Source organism: Vidua macroura, chromosome Z, assembly GCF_024509145.1.
Source record: "Vidua macroura isolate BioBank_ID:100142 chromosome Z, ASM2450914v1, whole genome shotgun sequence".
In the NCBI taxonomy this organism is placed as follows: Eukaryota; Metazoa; Chordata; class Aves; order Passeriformes; family Viduidae; genus Vidua; species Vidua macroura.
In genome coordinates, this window is record NC_071611.1 from 68,414,476 (window position 1) to 68,439,147 (window position 24,672).

The 24,672-nt window shown below is 36.7% G+C and overlaps 1 protein-coding gene across 2 annotated transcripts in view; it reads right to left on the minus strand.

Moving 5' to 3' along the window:
• SLCO4C1 (solute carrier organic anion transporter family member 4C1) overlaps positions 1 to 23,633 on the minus strand; it is a 28,645-nt gene extending 5,012 nt beyond the window's left edge. The window contains exons 1-10 of one of the 2 annotated variants that reach the window (XM_054004367.1): positions 22,456 to 23,631; positions 17,351 to 17,614; positions 13,063 to 13,257; positions 10,325 to 10,421; positions 9,316 to 9,437; positions 8,364 to 8,479; positions 7,933 to 8,077; positions 5,893 to 6,088; positions 2,573 to 2,726; positions 841 to 1,028 (exon numbers count right to left, since the gene is read on the minus strand). In XM_054004367.1, coding sequence (XP_053860342.1) covers positions 841 to 1,028; positions 2,573 to 2,726; positions 5,893 to 6,088; positions 7,933 to 8,077; positions 8,364 to 8,479; positions 9,316 to 9,437; positions 10,325 to 10,421; positions 13,063 to 13,257; positions 17,351 to 17,614; positions 22,456 to 22,690 — 1,712 coding nt within the window. In that variant the 5' untranslated portion in view covers positions 22,691 to 23,631. Of the gene's footprint in view, positions 1 to 840; positions 1,029 to 2,572; positions 2,727 to 5,892; positions 6,089 to 7,932; positions 8,078 to 8,363; positions 8,480 to 9,315; positions 9,438 to 10,324; positions 10,422 to 13,062; positions 13,258 to 17,350; positions 17,615 to 22,455 lie in introns of both variants that reach the window. The other variant, XM_054004368.1, reaches the window with a different exon arrangement.
• Positions 23,634 to 24,672: the final 1,039 nt, after the last annotated feature.

A 24,672-nucleotide genomic window follows, 5' to 3' on the forward strand; every position in this document is an offset into this window, starting at 1 on the left:
TAATGCAGAACTCCACTTTATTCTGCCCCCACACTAATATGGCAAGCTGTTAATTCCAGATTTACACCAAACCTGGCCAGGAGGCTATTACAAAGCACTGTTGTAGGATGTTGCCTCAGCCTCCTGCCAAAGGACATCTAGCCACATCCTCACAAAGCAACATGCTTCTGCATCATGGCTATCTTTTCACTGGAAGTATTAGAACTACAAGTCAAACTTTAACATAACAGAAAACAGCTCTAAATTCAGAATGAGAGGCCCATTTTAAAAACAAAAAAAATCTAGCTTTCACATATACAAGTTTCAGCAATTTCAAAGACAGCAAAATCACTGGTTAACTCACTATCAAGTTTTATATTAGTGACCACCATACATACAACATCAATAACACGGGAAATAGTCTACAATTCTCAACAGACTACAATTTTTCAAGCTAGAACTCTGAACTGAGACAGGAATTTAAGGTTGAAAATACAAGACTAATTGTTATTTCGTCCTTTTCCTGATACAATTTGAAATGCTGACACTATCAATAAACCGGCTAGTCAAGTATTTTCTTCATCAAAGCACACAGCACATTTATTCCTTTTTGCTTTAACTAAAACAGTCAAGAGTGCTTCCATAAAATGGATTTTGGTACATGCTAGAAAGATTTTTTTAAAATAAATCCAAAACTTATCTACTAACAAGAGTGAACAGTGGTATGATTATGCTCTGTTTAAAGTACTGCTAGCTTACTACACAACCTTGTTCAAATACCACATTGCAAAGCAAAAGAAGTATTTCACTGATAGTAGTTTTTAAAAGAATGTCACCTTTCTTACAGACCAAAAAACATACCTGAGAATGGCCACAGTTGTTGGAGTAGTAGCCATAAATGTAAAAACAACAGCAAAAAAGAAGAAGGTCAGGAATAAAGGTAAAAATTTGCATTGTGTTGGGCATTTCCCAGGGACAGCTTCATAGATAAAGTCTTCTGAACCATTTCCTCTTTTTGGTTTCCCAATACAGGAACAGTTGTGGTATGTCTACAAATAATTTATGAGACAAAATTTAGCTCCAAGAATGACACAGAATGACACATTTTGGTAAATTTTCATTACATTTGCATCACACGAGACAAGAATAAACACTGACTTTACCATATGGAAAACAGTCAATTTCCTGATGAGCACATGACACTAACACTAGTTTTTAAAACTGGTTCACCAGAACTTGACTGGTCCACCTCACCTGAGCAAAAGGTATTTTTGTATTTTTGACCTAAAAAGACAGTGATAGCCTGCATTTTGTATTCCTTGTAAGCTTTTAGCTACAAGCATAAAAAACTTGGAAAAGTTAGAGGCAAACCATATGCAGAAAGGCAAGCTCTACACTTAAGACTTAAGCAGTAAAGAACAGAAGGAATATAGGACCACTTCTATATGCAGATGAACAAATGGAACATGCTCTTCATCTAAATCCACAGAGTTTGTTTCCAAAGAAAAATATAATATGTCAGCGATGTGTGAAATTTCAACTGCAAGAAGTAGTTAGTCTCCTACATTTCCTTATGGATAATATCTTCTCTCATTTTCCAATATAAAAAGAATAAAGGCCTTTCCTGGGTCAGCTTGCCTTTTGGGTCTCTCTATACTGCTCCCACATCCCTGCTCAAGAGCTTCTTGTACTAGTAGAGACAAGCACAGAAAGCCCCTCAGTTCCAGGAAGGCTTGATAATAACCTAGGCACTTTCATGGCTTACAATTCCTGCATCAGGGGCTACTGACATTCAAGTTTTCAAAACTCACAGAAGCAGGCTGCCATGTATACAATAAACATTGCATTTTGCTTAAAGATCTAGATGAGAACATCAGGTTCTTCAGAACTTCAAGACAATTGCTGACTTTTCTGATTATCAATTCTATTTAAAGTTCATTTCGATTTAATTTATTTTCAGCATTAGGAAGTCTGGTAGATGTACACTTGGAGAATGGCATCACACAAGTGAGAAACACTGTGGCTAACCAGTAAACTCTCACAATGAAAGAAGGCCCAGAGTTGGGAAGGACTGTTGTACCCAGAAAACTCACAGAACAATGCAGGCTGTGAATGACCAGAACTGTTGCAAAGAAAGCTATACAGAAAACAAATAGCTATGCCACTTCAGTGAGTCAACAGTGATGTAAATGCTTCTCTCTGAGTTCGTTAAGAGAGTGGAAATATTTTCCTAAATTAGCCAGACCAGCATGAACATGGTAGGGCAAAGGGCAGGGAGTGTGGCTCACCCCAACAAAGGGTATAAAAAGCCAGACAACTACCAGAAACATTTCAGAGAGCAATGGGCTTGACCTGGCTTCAACCCATGAATGCCTTCCCAACAACTGGGGAGGCCCAGCACTGTGGCATGAACATGTTAAGAGACCGGCAGTGGGAGTCACACTGGTACCATAAGTGAACTGTGTATTGTAATTGCTGGATTTTGTTAAATGCAACCTACATTTGGTACTGTAGGGAAGGACATTTTGAAAGACAGCACATTTTACAGGAAACGAGAACAAACCACGTCAGCTATCTTCACTGCATAAAGTACCTTTTTCATGTTGTTAAAAAGATATGAGGCACATCCCGCAAAACAGGGAGAAAAGTACTGGACTTCATCACTGCCACAAACTGGGTAGTATATGGAGCGTAAACACCTGCAGTTAGCATTGCATGGTGCTGTTAAGTTATATAGAGTGCCTGTTCTGAAAAGCAGAAGTTAATAGTCTTTTAATAAAGCAATTGAAAAACAAATGATATATAAATAAGTAAAGCAGTATTTGTAGCATAATAAATTTTAAAATACTCTGTTTATGTTATTTATGCACTTAGTTGTTTAAAAACAAGCATAATAGTTAGAGCTCTCGATCTTCCATTTATTATACACCAAGTTATTTTTATGCTGTTATTCTACCCAAAGATTATTCCTCCAATTTCCACTCACAAAAGAGACGACAAAATTCTGCATCTCAGCCCAACTCTTATATCATCCTCTCCCTCCCACTGAGGTATTTGAATTTCTTCAATTTATAATTTCAAGAAAAGAAACACAAGATTAAAGCCAGTATTTGGAGTTGTTTATTTTACTGATCATACTCCAAAATTTTTCCCCTTTTCTGAGTCCAGTTGCAAAGCCACCTCATTTTTACTATTTCTAACACTGCCATGCAGACATCTAAATTGTATGAGCACAAAGACAACTGCACATGAGTTTCGCAATATCACATCCTGAAGGGCCTTAAAGATTTCCTCTGGCTGTTTAGGGAATAACTAATAACAGAGTTTACTTTAACTCTTGTACACTATATTTACTTTCTAATTACTTCCAATATATGTAATCATATGGTTTTATTTGAAGTAGTCCCACTGTATTATTAGCATGAGAAATGACTTTGGTTTGTGTGCTGATGGCATAACTTAAGGCATAACCAGAGAGAATAAAAACATCCTTTGATTTTCTAATGGTAGTTCATTAATAAATAAAGAATTTTCACAGGTTAAAAGTTCAGTCAGCTAAAACCAGGTTACTGACACTGCCATTAGAGCTTAAATATTGTACGGTAAAATTAAAGTTCCACATTAATTATCTAAAGCTATGTTTCTTTGTGAAATTTAAGACAGCAAAAAATACTAATAGGAGAAATAGTTTATCTAGGAATTAACTTACATACATTTAAACTTCAAATGGAATATTAGGGACATCATAACTACATATAAAATCCATTTCATTGTAGTTCAGCAGAATCCCACTAAATTAATTTTTGCTTTAAGCCTAAGCAAACTAACTTCAATTCTTCTAAGTATGAAGAATGAACTACAGTGCACCATAAGCAAATTCACTAATCAGGTTTGTACCCTCAGTACCTTCCTAGCCTATGAGGAATGCAAAGCCTAGAAATATTTAATCAATTTGGTGGCATTTGTCCTGTTTACATGTGCAGTGTCTCCTTCCTAAGCCTCCAAAGAGGGACTGAACATTTAGTTATACACAGTAAGAGAAAAATACAACAAAAAAGATACTCCTGGTTTTTCTAAAAAATCTAGCAGATGTGACCATCAACTGCTCATTAAAAACCCCAACAGGAGTTTTTAAACAAGAGTCTCACAGACATGTGGAAATAAACAAGGTACAGAAATAGTCACTGCATTTCTGTTCCTTCATGTTTTCAGGGAAGCACTGGGCAATAGACTTTGGCAAAACCAATTCTTTGAAGTGCCTGTTGGAAAAAACTATGTTAGTTCTGCCAATAGCCTAATTTAGTAATAAACAGTGTTACTAAAAGTAAGGTGCTGTTTTCATTAACACAAACAAGTGATCCTGTACTCATATAATTCTGAGGCTAAACCTGCAAAAGCTTCCCTCACCTTTCTAAGCTATTTTCCAATAAGAAGATAATACTTGCTATGAAGGATTTCTTGAAATTCTCCACAAAAATCTACATCAAATTCCAAGTCAAGGAATCCAAGTCTCAGAGCCATCTCATAATTTATTCATTCAGAAGCATTTGTTCAGTAGCATAAGCAGGAGGCAAACATTTGGCTGTTCTTCCACAAGTTTATAAATTTATTGTTTTCTTAAAGCTACTGCTACATATTTTATTTCTTCATGGAAAATAGTTTAAGAACTGGCCCTGTATTAGTGCCACTAACTATTCTGATGCACACGTCCAGTAAAGTATATCCAACATGTAACACTGAATAAGGTAGAAATGAGTAAGTTTTTATAATGGATACCAAGGGAAGAGATATATTTCAGGACTGGTTAACTTCCAATTGCTGTAGATAAGTAGACTTTAGCAACAGTTAAGATACATAACTGATAAAGTTACACAAAACTGTAAAATACAAGTTAGCGGTATTTAACTTAGGATGAAAATCAGTTCAGGTGTAACTTTTGTCAGCTGCCTGTTATCATAGGACCTGATATAAAAATATAGGTAATTTCATGTACCATTTTCTATACTATATCTTCAGCATTTTATTGATGACTACCGATTCTTTTCCTAAATATATAACTATAAGCTTTCTACAGCCGAAATCTGAATTGTGATTCACAGTTCTGAGTTGTCTAAGTCATCTGCTGGAATTTTTTCAGACACTGAAGCAAAGCCATATTTTAGTCATCCAATTTCAACACTGGCCTTTAAATATACTGTCAATTTATACAGCAAGCTGTAAAGATTAAATCAGAATGAGTCATAATTTGGGCTTTTATTTTCTTTCAGTCACCAGTGTATGGAACTTTGTTGATTCACTTTGCATACTTTTGCATACCAGTAAATTTCTACTTTCCACCAACTTGCATAGGCATTAGAAGCTACAAAACCAATTTCCTCCCCAACCCATCTTCTGTGTTTTCATGGTACATATTAAGCTATTGTGTCAGCAAACTGCACCACTCCTCTTCCCCATCTCATTTAGCTTCAAGTGTCTTTTTATGCATTGGAGAAGAACTATCAGATTATGCTTTTATAGAAGGTAATGGTATCTAGCCTTTGCATAGGAGGGGGCACTTGGGAAAATAATAAAAATATATTGCTAAGTTATTTACCAACTTACACAGCATACAATTCATGCCTATGATTTTTTTATATGGCATCTAGCATTCCCTACTAGGGACTACCCTACTAGGTACCAGCCTACTTGAGTTATTTTGCACAGCACCTTCTGGCTCTTTGGCAGACCTTCAAATAGCTGGTGTTGCCTCTGGCTCTGTTAATTTATGATGGAATAACTGACCACTTGAGAGCAGACTTTTGGAATAGCTAGTTGCCCTCCTTCTGCTTTTAAGCGTTGCTGGTGTGTACTATTTGACACTATGGGAATTAAAATATTAACATTAAACCCAAGAGTGCATTAAAATATATTTACCCATTATATGTTTCAGAGACACCTGCAAAAGGTTCATTCCCACATTTAGCAAATAAAAATACTGTGTTTAATATTAAGGCCACTGAACAGGTGCTTATCATGAACTTGATTATGCCTTTGCAATCCATTTTGCACTTGGAAACCAAGACACCACTTATGACTTGGCCTAGCGCTGCTCCTGGAATTAGTACAAGTCCTAGAGGAAAACAAGACAAGGAGCAGTTACATAAAAATGCAAGACTTAACTGTGGAGCAATTTTATGCTAAGAAAAAAAATCAAAGCAGTTACCTGCAAAATGCAGTCCATGTGATATTGTTTTCAAGTCATACTACCACAATCTAACTATATGAGTAATTTATTCTACTGTTGCACCACCTTTAGCCTTTCCAGAGGTTTAACTGGACAGTGTAATTTATAGTTGTCCAAAACCTAACTTCAACACAGCCAAACTAGATGACTTAGGAGCACTATGTGGTGGGAATCTCTGAACACCAGTAGGCATCTCCACAAAAACAGAAAATCCTGTTTCATTCTTTCAGTGTTTTTTTGACATGTCCATGTTCTTTCTTATAAATCTGTTAGGAACATTTTAATAAAAGAACATAAACACTATTACACACAAGACAGCACACAAGATGCAAGAAGTCATCTACTGAAAGATTTAAAGTCCAGATTAGTGGGTCAGTTTTGCTGTCATAGTCCATATAGTCCACAATGATTTATCCTCTTTGCACTCTAGATAAATAACTGAGCATTTCTATATGGCTGATCTATAATACAACACAGAACTCAGTAAGACTTACACCAACCTGAGACAGCTAACTTTACAGACACTTCAGGTACAGTGACAAAACTGCCCAGGCCACAGACCTGGGCATTCCACAAACCACAGTCAGTGACAGTTTAAATAGTTTCCATGGTCATGGGAATGCTTAAACTAATTAGGTCAGTTCAGGTACAGCCAGCTTTCAACATTATTGTAGGCATTTCTTTAAAGTTGTACATTTAATAAGCACTGCCAGTATTTTCGACTCAAAGACATTCAGTCAAGGTCTATGAACAAAAAACCACAACACTCAGTTTTTCACTTCACTCCTAGTTTTTGGTTAACAACTGAGCATATATTCCAATGTGTTTTTATGTAAAACTTACAGATGCTTTGTTTTGATGCAACAATACTATCTAGTATTGCCCAGAGAAGTAATTCAGAAAGTCTTTCCCAAACACATTTCTGTTGGAAAAAGAGCAGCTCAACTACCACGGATATATTGCAGCACTCTAGACACATTCTAGGAATATTAAATCTGCATATTGCAAGCACCTGTTGGCATTATGGGCATTTCTGCCTTGACCTGGTTGCTATTCTTCAGAATTGTGTCAATGAAGTAAGCCTACTGAGCACAGCTCTTCCATCTGATGGTTTCTGTTTCTCCAATACTCAGTTTTTCATGGCTCTCTCATGTTCTATCTATTACTTCTGCATATCAGATAACAAACAGATGACAGTAAGCCAACTATACAGTCAGTTACATAACAGGCTTATTATATATTCTGATCAGTCATTTTATTGCAAACTCATTGTAATGTCAGTGTGGAATTAAAGAAGAGAAAGGCAAAGTCAGCTTCTTATTTGTGATATGCACTGCTTTTTTTTCCCTAGCTGCCCTTCATCTTGATTGTTTTAGTAGAGCCTAAGATAGAGATGTTCCTTCAGCCAATTTTAAATTAAATTTTAAATTAAACATTTTTCACCGAGAATAAGAAAGGAATAAATTAGTAGTAAAGTAAAAGTTTACTAAAAGGAATAAACTACTAGATAAACTAAAAGTTTCATCAGCACACAAAATCCTCAATCTACTTTGAATAAGTAGACTAGAGTACTTAAGGGCAGGCAAGAATAAGAAAAATACTGTTCTGATTACTGCATTCCATCTAAGTACATTCACAAATATACAAAAAAGATATAGTCTTCCACCTCTAATGTTTCTGAAGTGTTCAACACAATATATTTAAGATTTAAAATTAAAAAGCCATATTACCTCCAAGAGTTGCTGAAAAACTTGATGACTTTCCAAATTGATTTTCTATAAACTTCGGTAGAAATGTGGCAAATCCAGTGGCAACTAAAGCTTCTGAGGAACTGGCTATTATTAGACTCATAAGCACTGGATTCCTCAAGAGAATCTATGGGGAGAAATTATCGTAATGCTCTGGAAATTATTTGATTTTGGTACCAACTAAAGTAGAAGTCATTGTATTTTAAAAGTAGATACTCTGAAATGGAACTTCAGTAATCTGCTTTTCTAACAATCTCACGCATCAACAAAATCAATGTGCATTAAATTATCAGTAACACTGAAGCTTTCCCTATCACAAAACAGTAAGCCATTTCTAAAGACCTCTAACATCTGGAAAATAATTTCATTTCTCAGAATATATTCAGTTTCAGCAAATTTGAGATTTTTCTTACCAGGAGAGCCATAGGAAAGTCTTTAAAACTTTGTCCAATATTGTTGGTCTGTACCAGTACCTGACCTCCATCATCATGAGTTTCTGAGATTTTTTCAGCCTGAATTTTTGCAGTTCCTACAAATGGTCATATTTATTGACAATGAAAACATTGAATACCTGCACTCTTAGACAATGTCAAAAAACTACAAAAATTTGTGTTTCCTTTAGTTGGGAAAGCTGTTTCAGGTATTACAGGTCTTCTTGCCTGTTCTATTGGTACAGATTTTTAAAGAGATTAATACTGTATTCTTGAACGAAGATTTTTGTTGAAACATCATACTTCCATTGGAAGGTCTTGGCTGCAAGAAGATATTATCAGGGACATCCTAAAAACTTCAGAGTATGCTGAAGCCCTTTTCTTCTTTAATCGTCCCCATATTCTCCCATTTCCTACTTTATTTTTTATTTTCCTCCATCATTTGTTCTGCTAATACTTCAGTATTAGTATAGTAAGTCCCTTTGGATGCTTATGGAATTTTTACATTGTTCTTGGTGGGTAACACAGAAGCTTTAAATATCGTCCTGGGGGCTTAGCTACAAGCACCTTTCAAACTTTGAACACCAGTCTCCACGCTTAGGTATACGTTTCCAGTCCAGTCTGTCATTATAGAGCATAATACTCAAGGGCTGATATGAGTTGAAAGGGGACCTTGAAGATCATCTATTCCCACCCCCCCGGCCATGGGCAAGACCACCATACACAAGGATCCTCCCTCTAGGTGATTCACCTTGTTTTAAAGGCTGCATATTGGAGGGGGAAACAAAAAAAAAAATACTTGTCCTCAGATTTTAGTCAAAGACAGTTAACTGAGAAACAAAATCAAAGAGGAAACATTCAGTTCAGTACTCTATAACCCACAAATATGAACAAATGTCTCTTCCAAAGTAGCCAAATATTGCTAAACCTTTACCTGGTAGGTGCCTTGGAAAGCACGAGAAGGGTATTATAAGAAGCCAAATTGCAAAAAAGCATGCAAGAAATCCTATCCACCATGCTCCAAGCCAACGTGGGTCATCTTGATCCACCTTTGTACTGAAAAAGTAAATCAGAAAAAGCAGGTTTACTTTTCTGAATTTCATATTTCAGTGAGCTGGAATATTTCCTTTTAATACATTTTAACAGAAAGCCTTTTAATATTGCTATTTTCTTAGTTTTACATGTATTAAGTATATTGTTTGCTTGTTTAAACCAACTTCACTAGGAAATTATAAAAATATCGAATTCTACCAAACGTAGCCTTCAACTTATTAGTTAATGCCATTTCAATTTAAAGACTATTCTTTGGCCCTGAATTGAAGATTCTGAGGCATTATGAAGATACTGGAAAGCTGGATTTAGAAAGATTCGTCATAATCAATGAGTTATACCAAAACCAATTCAGAAGTTCAGAATGTCATTGCATCAATTTGAAGGCTCTAAAACAGAGGAAATAAAAGTGTAAATGAAGTTGCTGGCTTAAACATTAGTACAATTTATAACACTTCTTTAAAAAATGGACTATTAGTCAACAGATAGATTTTCTAGCAAGATCTTCCCTAGGAGTTAAGAATCCTAACCCTCATATTCCAGCTCAAGGAAACAGTTCCACAAGACATCAGTAGATGCAGCTTAGCCCCGACCAAACTAAGCAAAAGAAAAGCAATTTTTGCTACTGAGGTTTAAAATAGCTAATATTTAAATACTAGAACTAACTATTTGCATTACAGAGAAACTTTCACATACAACAGAATCACTACTCACTCTAGGAAGTAGCTCACTAACTTGAAACCTTTTTAAGTGCAACTTGTTTCCAAGTTAATGAGGCTTTTGAAAATACAGTATTTTCTGAAAAAATTTCTCCTCAGAAGGAGAAAAGCTGAATATTTTAATAAAAATTATTAGGAAAAAAATAGGAAGTAATAAACTAAGTTGTATCTTGCCTTTTGGGGATCTGGATATCAATATAAACTTTAAGCAGCTGTCCTCCTAAGACATAGCCAATAGCAGGACCCAGCAGAGACATGGCATAGCCAACTCCTAGAAGAGAAAATACATCAAGTTCACCGTAACTTCTTTAATTTTTTTAAGCTTTCTTTTAATAATATTCTTAAGTCAACTTCAGACCAAAAGGTTTCTGTAAGTCAGCCTGTTCTTTCACTGTCACTACTTCAGTTATAGTATATAAAAGACAAAATCTGTAATTATGCCTCAACAAGGAAATTTGCAGCTCTCAGAAGCTTCAGATCAGAGGTTCAGCAAAAGGTGTTTCACTGACTGTACCTTTAAGCATTAAAAGATTGTATTTTTCCCCATTTTGTGCCTACATTTAAAAAACAACTGATGCAAAAAATTAGTGAAATTATGAACATTGGTTGTTAACTGTATAAATCATAATCTTTAAGAGCTTTCTTACTTCTACTTTTGAATTTTAAGTTGTTTTCTAGATCTTCTAAAACCAGAATACAGTTACATTAAAGTGTATGACTGGAGTAATATCTGCCTTAAAATACAAAGACAGGGCTCTTAACGGCTCCTGAGAGTTTTAAAGAAAAAAAACCAAACAAGCAACAAAACAAACAAACACCCTGACCCTCTCCCCTCCAAAAAGTAATCACCAACCTGCAAAGTTGCTGGTGTAACCACACCCTAACAAAAGAGTACAAGACTTTTTTCATGTCGCAATAGCATTCCTGGCCTACCAGACAATTTCTGTTGCAGTTTAGCAGTCACTGACAGCGGGAACACTGTCTCTGCAGATTAAGGCTTGCAATTAATAGCAACTAGATCCATCTTAATTAGTAAACATGCATTCCCTACTGTTTCCCCAGGTGAAATAATCTGGATTTCTCATTTGTTTCCGAAGTGCATGGATCACAAGTACCTAATGTCCCTCTAGTTAGTAAGAAGAAATGATGGGGGAGTCAGGAGGGTAGGAGGGGTGCAAGAGGATAAAGTAATGCAAAATGTGACAGTCAAGTAAGTCAAAATAAATATTGAGTAGATATATGCCAGGTTTTCCTTCATTTCAGAAACAGTGACATGGTCATAGGAACTTTCTGAGTTAAGTTCATCCTACAGAACTTCAAACTGAGCTTAGAAAGTGCCTATATTCTCCCACACACTCAATTTAAATACCATCTGGAATTGTTTAACTTCAATGGCTTTAGCTGTAGATGTCCCAGTCCTCATGAAAATGCACCCAGTGTAGAGGAGAAAAAATACCAACTTATGAGTTGCAGGGTTACAGCAAAAGGTGCTAGCAGCTATTTATGGACCATTTTAGGGGTGGGTTCTGGGTTTATTTTGGTTTTGTTTTATGGGTTGTTTTCTTGGGGTTTTTTTGCCCCGCATTGCATAAGCCTTCTTATATAAGGTAAAGCAACACAACATACTTAAACAGTTAGTACATTGCATGAAGAAAGGAAAATAATCAAGGCTTAGTTACCTACCCACTCAGTTGTATTCTGCCTAATATAACAAACCTGGAATGCACTTCTCTTCTGAAATCCACTCAGTTGCCTGAAGGCTGTGCATTAATTAGTTCATTGTATTGGTCTTTTTTTTTTTTTAAGTATGAACAACTGACACCATTCTCCTGAGTTTTCAGGTCACTTCTTGTTCCCCCAATTATGCAGACAACCCTAATTCTGCTCTATTTATTTCACTGGATTCAGGGGAGGAAGAAAAAATGTAATACTATCTCTCTCAAAATAAAGAAGCAGCAAAAACAAAACTTGTCTTTTTCACCTAAGAGTTATCATAGGCACCTATCTTGTTTGTTGGCATCAAATGATGTAGCTTGCCTGGGAAAACTGTGTAAAATATGCATGCAAACAAATAATGATTTCAATTCTGCCCCTTAAAATATTGTTTTAGTCTGAAAACAGTCCTGGAATCTGAGATGTTTTGAATTCCTCCTGCAAGTTAGAAGTATAGGTAATATGTTTTTAATCAGCTTACACATAAGATGGGGGAAATAAGTATCTTCATACCCACAGAAAACACACTTAGACTGCAATGAACTTAGCAATAAAATGGCACATAACCTAGAGAATGGTGACTGAAAAAGATTAAAAACCCTTGCTAATTATTATTACTCCTTAGCTTTTAAACAGCCCCAGTGAAGCAATCGCTGTACTTCCAGTACAGCCAAGTGCCAAATTTATATGTGGCTAGAGAACTGGATTGATCACATGAAGCACACCAGTGTTTATGCACTAAGTGGACAGCCTACTATTAGAAGGTAAGTAAATAAAATTATTAAAGGATAATAATAATAATTATTATTATTAAAATAATCTGATCTAGCTACTGACCTGATTGATACACAGCATTTTTCAACACCTCTGACTAAAAAGGAAGTTTTTTGCAACAACTTATTCTTGTTGTTAACAGACAAGCTACATGAACCATTTAACAATTTTAAGTTACTGACGTGAAAAGGTGACAGGAGGGTGCTCAAAGTAGCTTTACCATGCTCTACAAAATGAAAATTGAAAAGACTTGGTACTTAGAGCAGAATAATATCTAAATTTCACAGTAACTGATGTAGAAGTACTTCATGCACATAAGTTATAATTACAAGATTGTTTAATTAGAGGAATTCATAAAAACACTTACAATGCATTGCAGTCTATGATCTATCCAGACAATGTTCTATAAACAGTTTTATATTTACCTATATAAAGAGAAGACTTGTGTTTTGGGACACTATCATCAATAAAAGCTGTCCCTAAAGTATATAGAGGAGTTCCTCCAACTCCCAGCAGCAGCTGTCCAAGGATAAAGACATACATATACTTGCGAAGTGAAGAGGTTTTGCTGGCACTGCAAGTGGCATTAGCAAAGGTGGTTGCTGCAGTTTGACATGTGTCTGAAAAACAGAGACAGCAAGACTTTACAATTCTGTTACCTAACTCACAGTCCAACTTGAAGAATAATCTGTACTGAAAGCTAAACTACAAAAGAATGCTGTTATGCCAGGCTCCCATTTTAGTTTTCACACCTGTTAATATATCCAATATTGCAGTGCCAAGTCTTCTGTGTTATCATACCCTCCAAAAGAAATACTAGAAGTGCTTGGTTTTTGTTTTATCTCCGGGAAGAAACAGGATTGTAATAGCCATATAAATGTGCTTTGGCAACAGGAATGAAACTGCCTTATAAATATGCTTTGGCTTGCTGAAAGTATTATTGACCAGATGTACGAAAAAACCAACCAACCACCTGTCAAATGGTCATTCCACAGGTTATGAATACTCCAATGTAACAGACACTTCATTGCATTCTTGTACCTTGTAACAATTCTTAGGAGCATTAACAATTTCCAGTCTTAGGAAACGACAGAGCAATCTGCACAATCTGAGAAAATCTGCCTGACAGAAAGTGCAGTCTGTCATTAGCAAAGATAATTCTCCCTCTACATTCAGTCTTTTGAGAAGCGTTTGCCTATGAATAAGGGAAAAACCTTAAAAACCTACACCACTCTCTCATACAACACACACTGCTATGCCTCCAAAAGGAGAAATTAATGTAAAACCTCTGCACTTGTGCACACACACAAAGAGGAAAGTAGTGGTACAGCATCAAAAGGTTGTGTCTGGTGCTGTAATATTTGGCACTGCAAGGAGGGAAGAGAAAAGAGGAACTCAAAACAGGGAGTACTGTGTTGTCTTCTCCTTTCTCTTGCTATTATTGCACTTTTGGTAGCAGAATACCAAGAGACAAAAGGTAGGAGAAACATTTCATGGTTCTCCACATAAATGCATGAAACCCTAGGAAAGAGGATGAACTTATCAGTTTGGTAGTAATGAGCCCCACTCATTATGAAAATGAACTCATTATGAACAAATATATGAAAATGTCATCCAGGTCAGATAAGTAGACTGATTAATTCACACTATTCCATTACAAAATTATTACAGCCTTTATTTCCCTTAGATCCTTTTACATCTGAGAGCACTTTTTACTTACGCAAAGAAGAGGCAAGATCAATCCACACTATGGGCTCGCAAAACAAAGTGTAATTACGGAAGTGCTGGCCACACACCAGGTAAAGAAAACTTATCTATATCATTACTTCTCATAGCAGACAATAGGTGATACAGTGTTATTGCACAGAAACAGGCCAACATGCGGGATAAGAAAACCTCACTTCAAAAGGAAGAGTCTTTAAAGTATTCCTTCCTTTCCTGGGTAATCTGTCCTGGTGTTTGACTGTCTTCACAATTAAGTTATTTTCCTTGTGTGAGGAACTAGGATTCACATTCGCTGTCACAAACATATTAAAGCATGTTTAATTTTTAAAATAAAATCCGAGACTGAAGTTTAAAGGTATACTGCTTATAATATCTGCATTTTTCACAGTCCTCTGTGCTGTCTAATTAATAAATTAAGTTGATTCTGTTAAGGACGCACCAGCAGGGGGAGCTCCTGACTGCACATACCGGAGCCAGCTGTGGCACCGGCAGCCCAAGCAACCTGGAAATGTTACCAGAACAAACAGCTGGTCATACCCGGGTTACAAATTTGAGTCTAAATCCTTTCTGGAAAATAGAAAATGCATTTTACGGTGGCTTAACCCTTCCCCCCCCCCCAAAAAAAAAAAAAAAAAAAACAAACAAAAAAAAAACAAACAAACAAACAAACAAAAAAAAAACCAACAAAACAAAAAAAAAAAAAAAAAAAAAACAACCAAAAAAACCAAAAAAAAACACCCAAAACAATAATAGGCAGACAATTGATTAGCAAATCTTTCAATATGAAATGGGTTAAACTATTTCTAGGAAGAGGTATTATGATAAATAAATTATGAAATAGATTTGTAGAGTAGGGTATGTGTATACTCAGAATAAAATTAAATTATTATCTCAAGATAAAGTAGTAAGTTCCAGGAAGTCTGTAAGACTTATGCTGGAGGCTAGATGTATTTTGTATTTCAGACTAGACTTATTAATTAATATGGTACCTACATTAAATATTGCATTAAACTCTACTTTAAAGTTATCCTGCATGTAAAATTCACTGTACTGACATATAACAGACAAACATTAATAATCAAGTAACCAACTAGTAACAAGACCTGTTCAGAAATAAACTAAGTGGTGGATTTTAATACAAAGCATCGAATACAAGCTTAATAAAAAAAATTAGCATTGCTATAAGCAACTCACACAAATAATTAAAAGGAATGCTTTTGGGGCATGGTGCTATTAAATTCTGCAGCTAACTGTATAGTTAAAATGTTTCATCAACCTCAGAACTAGCTAAACCAGACATCCCATAATCTTGTGCTGTGGTTTACCTGACAGTTAAGAGATGTTGTTGCACAGCACCTGAAGATTTATATTGACTGCTCCAGTGCTGACATTCCTTGCACTCTCAGTCATTTATTTCTGATAGTGTTTTGTTTAAGTCAGCTTAAGATCTTAAATGTGTTCACCACCAGCACAGCATAGGCACCTCCATTACAACAGTCAAAACAGCAAGCAATCTGTCAGCTGACAGTGCTATGGTGAAGAAACACATGCCAATTCAAAAACTCCCCACTGCTTTTAGATTTCAAAAGTCCATGTGGAACATGTCCCCAGTAAAGGTATCAATATATACAGCCACCTTCAATGATGGATGTTGGATGAAACAGTAACATGCTCTTTGGGATTTCAGCTAAAATTGTTTTAAAGGGGAAAGATCAGTTGGAATAGCTGGTAATCTGCTCTACTACACTGACAGTATCTTGTTCCAAATGAAAAAAAAAAATCAGATTTAAACTTTTATGTATTAAATTCAGCTTCCCTTTCATCAAAATGAAGTAGAAAGGTAAATACTGAAACCAAAATTATAGGGAAATGGGACTGTAACAGAGCCAGGTGCAAGAAACTTGCTGTCCCTCTCCCAAGAGCTAACAAGTAATTATCTGCTCATAGCCCCTAAAACACTAAAGATGTTTTCTTCTGACCTTGTTCAGTTAAAAGTTCAGTTAATTTCCATTTCAGATCCTCATTTATTAGATAGGAAAAAATAGCTTGCCCAACGTTTTAAACTAACATGTAGACAGCTCATAGAAGTAGACAAAATTATTACTACTGAAGATGTTAATTTGAGAATCAACAACCTTTCATTATGTTGCTTAATAGCTACTGATTTTTTTTAGTGAGCACTCTAATATGCTTAGTCATTGAAGGCAAAAATTTTGATTTAAGACTGCAATAACAAGACAATCCTAAAAGATTAAGTCATCCTGCTTTAAACATATCTGAACATTTCTGCATTATAGGTGTGCCACTAAATTGAAATACAAATAGTTTGCATTAATCACACTGTGCTAAGTCTTGTTTTGTGAGAAAAGTTTAAGAACTGAGACATAGGTACACCCATGACTTAAGTACTGCTTTGTTCAGTACAGTTCAGTACTGCTTGTTTCCTCTCTATTTCAAATAAATCCACAAGTTAAAATCAACATCTTTTTTAAAAGAATTTTGAGAAACTTGTTAATGAATTAATCAACATGCCTTTAATAGTTCAAAACCACAATGAAATGCAAGCAAAGCAGACACCTTTTAGGCAAGATAGTAAGACTTAACAGCTTTAACATTTCTCCTACCTTGCTGACCTAACTTGATTCCTAGTCACAAAGAGATACCAGACAATTTTTTCTTTAAAGTGAATTTTAATTGCATTAATCAAGGCAAGAAAAAAAAAAAGCATTTTATTCAAATGTTGCTTAAGGGCAAGAATTGATATTGACAGTCAGCTTGCTTCTGGAAAAATAAAGTTCACTGTGCAGAGAGGCGGCTCTTGAACTTCCAAATTTCAAAGAATCAATTTTCAGTTACAGATTAGCACCCTGTTTTAGGACATTGACAGAGATTAACTATGTTGTAAGGAGTTGCAAATAAGGAGTTGCATCAAGTTAATACAGAGATTTTAATTTTTTAGAGTAATTTTCAAAACAACTGTAAGCTTACCTTCAATTTTACCTCCATATTGGTATTTTCCACTGCTGAAGTGTGGTAAGGAAAATACAAGTGAGCCCAGTCCTAGCATAAATGCTGAGAAAGCAAGCCATCGTGGCTTGTGCCCTCTTTCTCCAAAGTAAGATACAAACAGTGACAACAAACAAAAAGCAATGTCATAACTTGCAGAGATTAAGCCAGTGAGGGAACTGTTCAACTCATAACGCTTCTCAATTGTTGAAATACTAATGTTAATCAGGCCATTTACCACAATACCTACAAAAATAAAGAAAAGGAGATAATTAGTCAAAGATACTTTAATTCAATAGAGTTGCAGAGCTTGTTGTGATGGAAAGGTTAAAATTAATATATATTTATACAAGGCTGCTTTATAAGGTATTTATTAGCTGTAAAATACAGGTACATAGTAGGTCAATACAGCACCAGCTTAGCCAGTGAAATTGCACACGACCTGTGTATTTGTTTGAAGCACAGATTTCAAACAGAATGCATTACAGTGTCATAAGATACTTAAAAAAATTAAAGATATTTTAGTCAAGGTTATAACTTGCATTATAATACATGCTATGACTGAAGCAAGTTCAGGACATAGTTTTCAACTTACTACAAACAACGAACTCCCTGCCATCACAAAGGGAAGATAAAAGAAGGTGAACAAACATGCATCTCATATAATATAAAAAAGTGTAAAGCTATTCAATAATTCTTTGCAACTGTTTCAGAGCAACTGAGGTGATTTACTTCAACTGAGCAAAGACTGTTTGCCCCTTGAATCTGTAAATTCCCTGAAGTTACAGAACAATACGGAAAAAAGTCATTGCATGAGCTGCCCTACCGAAGCACAGGTGAACTGCAAAAAAATTAACTGAAAGTACAACTTAGCTACAATTGCCAGTGCATGCTTAAACACTCTGTCTGCCCATTTTTACAAAAGCACTGTTTGTAGATGAACTTAAATCTTCTACACTGCTTCACATTCTGTTTCTGTGAAAAAGACTAGGTTGTTAAACTTTCACGAGTTTGGTTTTAGCAGTTCCAAAATAGGATTCAGTTATAAGATAAATAGCTGTAATTATAACACTGTCAGATAACTTTATCATAGTCTAATTAAATTGTGCCTGTAGTAAAAGACTTACCTGAAAAAATAGTTGTGAAGTCTTAGAGACAGCAGTACAAATATATTTGAGTTCTGCAACCTTACAGAACCTTACTGATGAGGTTCTCCCCTGACAAAGGCCCTATAGTTACTCTAAAATTAAAACATGATTTTCTATTGTCTATCTAAGAAGAGAACACAAGACTAGTGACAGAAATGTGCTTAACTTAGTTTTCAACAAGCATAGCACCATCCATAAGTGCAACTACTTGAGCTAAGCTTCAGCATCTCCTTAGAGCACTCTAATGTATTAAAAAAATTACTCCAAATAAACCAGCTGTTTTCTAATAACCAAACTTCAGCTTTCTATATGGAAACAACTCTTGGCAGCACAATCTCAATTCCAATACCCTACTATGGCCTCTTTATTAAGGCTGACAATTTCACCTGTCAGTTTAGTCATCACACTTAATTCATACGGGATTGACACAAATATTCAGGTGTTCTTCCAGTGCCATTAGTTACACATTCAGCAACTTTATTTTCCTCTTAAGAAGCATTAACCAAAGAATAATACTAGCATGAAAGAATGAACAAACAAGTTTTTCCCATTCGCCAACGTCAAACATTGACTAAGGTTTTAAAACACTTGAATGAAGGTGGGCTACACAGCAAGAAGATTACAGAGCTAGAAGGCAGTGTCTTTTACAGGTATTTTAAGTCACTACATTTAATTTACATTCTAAAATCCATAAAATCTTCCATTTCAACTGTAAAAATGCAGATGTGATGAATGGCAGCATAACTTCCCCAATTACATCATCCAGTGATTAATCACTAAAGTATCTTCAAGAAAGGCAGAACCTGGCTGATACTAACTTGATCTGAAAAACAAATCTGTAAGGACATCCCAACACTTAAAATTGTAGCATAGAAATTACCAACCAAAATCTTGTTGTCCTGCCACATCTGGTAGAGATTTAGGTACAGTGTGTACTGATGCATAAAATCCAGATTAATTATAAACCAACTTTATTTGCTATCACAAAACACAAGAGTATTCTTTTTCTTCATCCATTCAACAAAAATACGTGTTTTGCAGTTGTCATAAGAATGGTGACTTTAACAACAGGCACATAAAAATAATAATCAAAAATGCCTTGGTAAAAGTACCAGGTCTAATCAGCCTATAATATACTAGTGAGTTTCAAAGATTTTAGGTAGATTAGACTGACAGTCTTAAACTGTGATTCTGTTGTTTTATTTACTAAAAATTATTAATGACATGAGAAATAAACAGTCCTTCTTGTACTCAAAATAGTGAGATAATCTCTACCTTGTTTTCTAGTACAGCTATGAACTGCAGCATACCCAGTTAATGTATTACTAGATGCAATCATACATTTAGGCAACTCTTAAGTGCCATACAGAAAGCAGGTATTAGTCATGTAAAAAAATTCTACACGAAGAAGTGTTTTGTATTCTGGAAATACAGGTTTTACATGTACTTAAAATGGAAAGGGTCAGAAATTAGAGTTAAGTTCCACCTGAAATCTTCTGAGAAGCTGCAATACAGCATATCAGGTGCTAATGACACCAATCTATTTTCGAGAGAAGCTAGAAAATATTCGACAAATACATGCTTTCAGTTAGATTCACAAAATACCAGGTCATTACAGACAATCATCCACTATGTTCACTCATTTAAAAAGTCTAGCACAACAACTTACATTCAGCAAAAGTGTGTTATGGATTACTTCATTAATCTTCAACAAATTAAGAAATAATCTTTTCTAGAGGTGCATTAGACAAGTTTAATAGATATATATGTTCCTCAGTGATGCTTTTTGTAATTTGGAAGGTAAATCAAATTATTAGATCCAATCTAGAGTACAGTATTAGGTCACATAACTTCAAAATCCTAGTTGTGTTTTGTGTGCTTTTATCTAAACTCTGAAGCTGCAAGACCTGAATATCTTCACAAAGTTTCACACACAAGCCTGAATTTCTTGCTGACAAACCTTGTTTTTTCTGCATCTCAAAAAGAATTGCAGCTTGTCTTCAGCACCCAGTTTCCTTCATGTTTTAACCACAGGAAAAGTTCTTGTGAGAAAATCCAGGTAACACATCAGGAATGTCACAAGATCTGTAATAGTCATGCCTACACCTGCTTCCAAAACAAACATCCTAAATTTCTGTGCTTTAAGGCCCCACACCTGAACTAGATTCGTTAGGTGCCTGGCATACATATAGAGTTACATAACAGAAGCAATAGCTGGATGAGTGGCACAAGCAACACAAATAACCTCCTAAGGGGACAGAGATTCTTATAATACAAGTTGTTTTTTTGTTTGGGAACCTATCCAGACTACAACCAAGATTTTAAAGCATGCCGAGTTTGTTATTCAGCTCAACAATCAGATCGGAACAGAAGGACTGATTTTAAGAAATTTAGACACATTAGAAATATTCAAGACACTATATTTAGTTTAACAATCTTTTCAGTGTCACATTCGGGGCATTTTTAATTGCCTATCCCTATTCTTATGCCACCCACAATATTTATATGTGTATTCTAAAAGTTTTCTACTTCTACTCAGCTACTGTTGAAACGTATGATGCAAGAAGTTCTTCAACAGACACACTCCCCTTTCTTTTTATTTATAGAGAAAACAAATTTGGCAGGACAACTGCAACAGGAATCATTTTCTGACCCTACCAGCTGCAGCATGACCTTTCAAATTCAAGCAAGAAACAATAGGCTTATCCTAAAACTTTCTAAATACTTATTTTCCAAAACTATATGCTAAGACAAGATCAGAATCTAAAGGGGATAAAATCAGAAAAAGTTCACAGAAACAGATACTAAGGCACTAGTGATGCTTGGAGAGTCCTTGCATGAACAAGTAGCATTAAAATCCTTCTAGGTTTTAAGCAGAGTCTCCAATTCTCTTCTCCTCATACCATTCCAGTTGCCTCAGTGTGGTTCCCCATGGAATGGAGCCATCCGAACCGTGCAATTCTTTGGTGTAGGCTGCTCCCTCCTCTAACATCAAATATCCAGCATTCCCCTCCACCCCTCTGTAGAAATCCCTTTATGATTAACAACAAGGAGCTTCAAAGCAAATTGCTCAGGGAACACCCTCTTCTTTCCTAGCTAGTCAAATAAAGGTCGAAAGGTTATGAATATAGACCCAATCACTCCTTTTTGCAGATAAGTATCCAAGTTTAACAAACCTAAATTTTTTATATTTTTACATTAATTCTTCTCCCCTCAGTCAACATTTCTACTTTCTAAGTGTAAGGCTTGCTAAGGCCCTAACCAATAATTACAGAAAACCAAAAATATGGACAAGAATCTCTGAAGCTGAACAACAGGAATTTAGGGCAAAGTTACTTCAGGTTACTCCCAAGGTCAACTTAAATAATTAATTAAGTTTTAAGATGGCTGCACTGGGATTCACAGAACAAAATCACACGTTTTTGCTGTTTTCAAATTTACCCAAAGTCCTAACCAACCAGGCCAGGATAGTGTTTCAATTATGAAGCAGGCAAGGCAGTAGTGGGGTGCTACAATTTTGTATTTATATTGGTGTTTTAATCCCTGTTTTTTAAGTCTCTGCCTGTGTGTGCACATGAAGCACTATTTCCCTGTGGTCAGTAGGGATGTAGCATCGACAAGCGCATGAAGCGAAGAGCCCGCAGGTGTGTGGACTCAGCAGTGGTCAATAAAGTACGTAGGAAAAGAAAAAAAGGACAAACAGAGTGAAGTAAAAGGAGCAATACTGTGCAACTTCCCCATCCCGGGCACAGAAGAAAGTATACTTTCTTCCCCTAGTCAAACCATTACCGTCACTGTTCAGCCACAGCACTAGAGGAACCCTGTCTCTCCTTACCCGCCACCCAAAATATCAGCCTTTCCCAGCCCAGGCTCCCGCCCGGTTCCCCCCAGCCCCGGGAAGGGGAGCAGCGTGTGCCCTGGGCAGCAGGGACACGTTACCTTGGAAGATGGCCAACAGGCTGTACGCAGCCAAGTACCCCTCGGAATTGTTGCAGAGCTGCAGAGCTCTGGGGGCGCAGGGACCCCACCCGCAGGGCCCCTCCTCGGGGCAAGGGCCGGGCCCGGCGGGAGCCGCGGCGGCGGCGCCGGCCCTGGCGGGGCCCGCGTGGCACCGCCTGCCGAAGTCGGAGCAGGGCGTCTCGAACGCCGGGTTCTCGATGCCACCGCCCTTCATGGCGTCCGAGCCCGTTGCCAACCGCGGCTGCGAGCGGCACCTGCACCCAACGCTCCGCTAAGTAGCCCGAGGGCGGCCCGGCCCCGCCGGGCAGGTGGCGGTGCTCCCAACGCCCCTCCCCGGCCCGCCCCGCTGCTGCCCCCGGTCCTGCCCCGCGGCCGGCCCTACACGGACATCTCCCCGCACCGCGGCCTCGTAGCATCTGCCGCGGTCAAGGATTTACTGAACGTCGGGCGGGTGGACAGGCACGTCGATGTTCTCCAAAGACATTCTTCCTGAGGGAAATAAGAATAAGAATAAGAATAAGAATAAGAATAAGAATAAGAATAAGAATAAGAATAAGAATAAGAATAAGAATAAGAATAAGAATAATATTACGTAGCTGAGAAAAGTCATCAGGAATGTTCCTTTTGAGAAATGGAAAAAACCCAAGGACATTAAAATGTTCTGTGTAAGTGTTGCAAAAAGGGAAAAGTTGCAAAATGTACCAGATACAGTACTTTCCCATTTGAGGCAATATGATTTGCCCACAACAAAATCTCTGGACATTTGCAAATGCTATCCTTTTGAAATATTATCTTCCTGTACCTCAGAAGGTTGCCATGTGCCGGAGTTCCCAGTCATTAAACACATTGACTCAGTTGCAGACATCAATCATGAGAATTTGTCAAGTGCATAAGAAAGTCTAAGTTTGTTTGCATTTTGTATAAATTGACTCATCTTCACAAGCAAAACTGGGAGAGAGTCTGGGGATCCAGACTGAGAGCTTTCACCACTGATGTTCATCTCTGGACAGTACAAGTTATTCCTGAAAAGTTCCTCCCCTTTAAAGAGTCCAAGACATTGAAACCACAGACATCAGCAGTGGCTTTGGTTTCAGAGTGAAAGCCAGGGCATCATCTTGAATTCCCAAATGTTCTTAGATACAAGCACACATTTTCCAGTATTTATATAACAATACAGAAACTTAATGGAGACATTCTTCTGTAAAAAGAAAACAAGTAAGTTAGATGAGAGAATATGTTTCTATTTATTCAAATAGGTTGAAAATGGAAAATCAACTGTTATTGCTGTTTCTGCAGCATCTTGTAGGGACAGTGTGTGGTGGCTAGAGCTGGAGCGGCATGGACTTCCCTGGGTCTTCTCCACCCTCCTCCTTGGCCACTGCAGGGTTCCTCCAAGGTGCTGTCCCACACGCACAGCCAGAAGTGACCTTCCCAAGCCCACAGGTGTGCAGAAAGCTTGTTTACTTCAACTTCCTAGTCCATTTTTTTGGTTTTCTTTTATATCCTCCTAATTATAATAAAATAGGACATGCCATTTGAAATAACATCCTGATCTTTGCTAGAGTGCCTACATGCTTGTATAGAAAGATTAACCCATGAAATTGCTTAATTATTGTACTGCTAATAAGACATGAAAACCTACTTTGATCTGCCAGATCAGCTAAGTTTGTTGTTACCTTCATCGAGTTGTCACGCTACCAACTGGTGGTAATTTTTTATCACCACAGGAAGGTGACAGAACGGAAGGCAAAAAGAGAAGCTAGTGGAGCTTGATATGAACAAAAGTGTGTTCAGATGAAGCCAATAACATTTTTAAGAAAAGTGGAGGGGAGGGTACATTGTGGTGTCCAGTGTAGGTCTAATCTGAAAATTAAATAGGGAATTGAATAATCAAGGAAATTAAATTGGGTTGAACTCAATAGTGAACAGATTTTAGGAGAAACCTACAGGGACAGGAAGAAAGAGCATCTTTGGGCTGGTTATGTCGCCAAAAGCAATTTACAGAGACATGCAGAAGATTTAACCAGCTTTTATAAACTACTTTACTCTGAGACAGTATGTAAAGCCATAACAGAAGTTTAAGTTCTTGGCTTTTAAGACTGCATACAAAACCTACCTGAAAATGGCAAAATATTAACAGTTTCTACAATAGTATCTATAGTGCTCAGATAAAAAAAAATAAAAGACTGTGAGGTA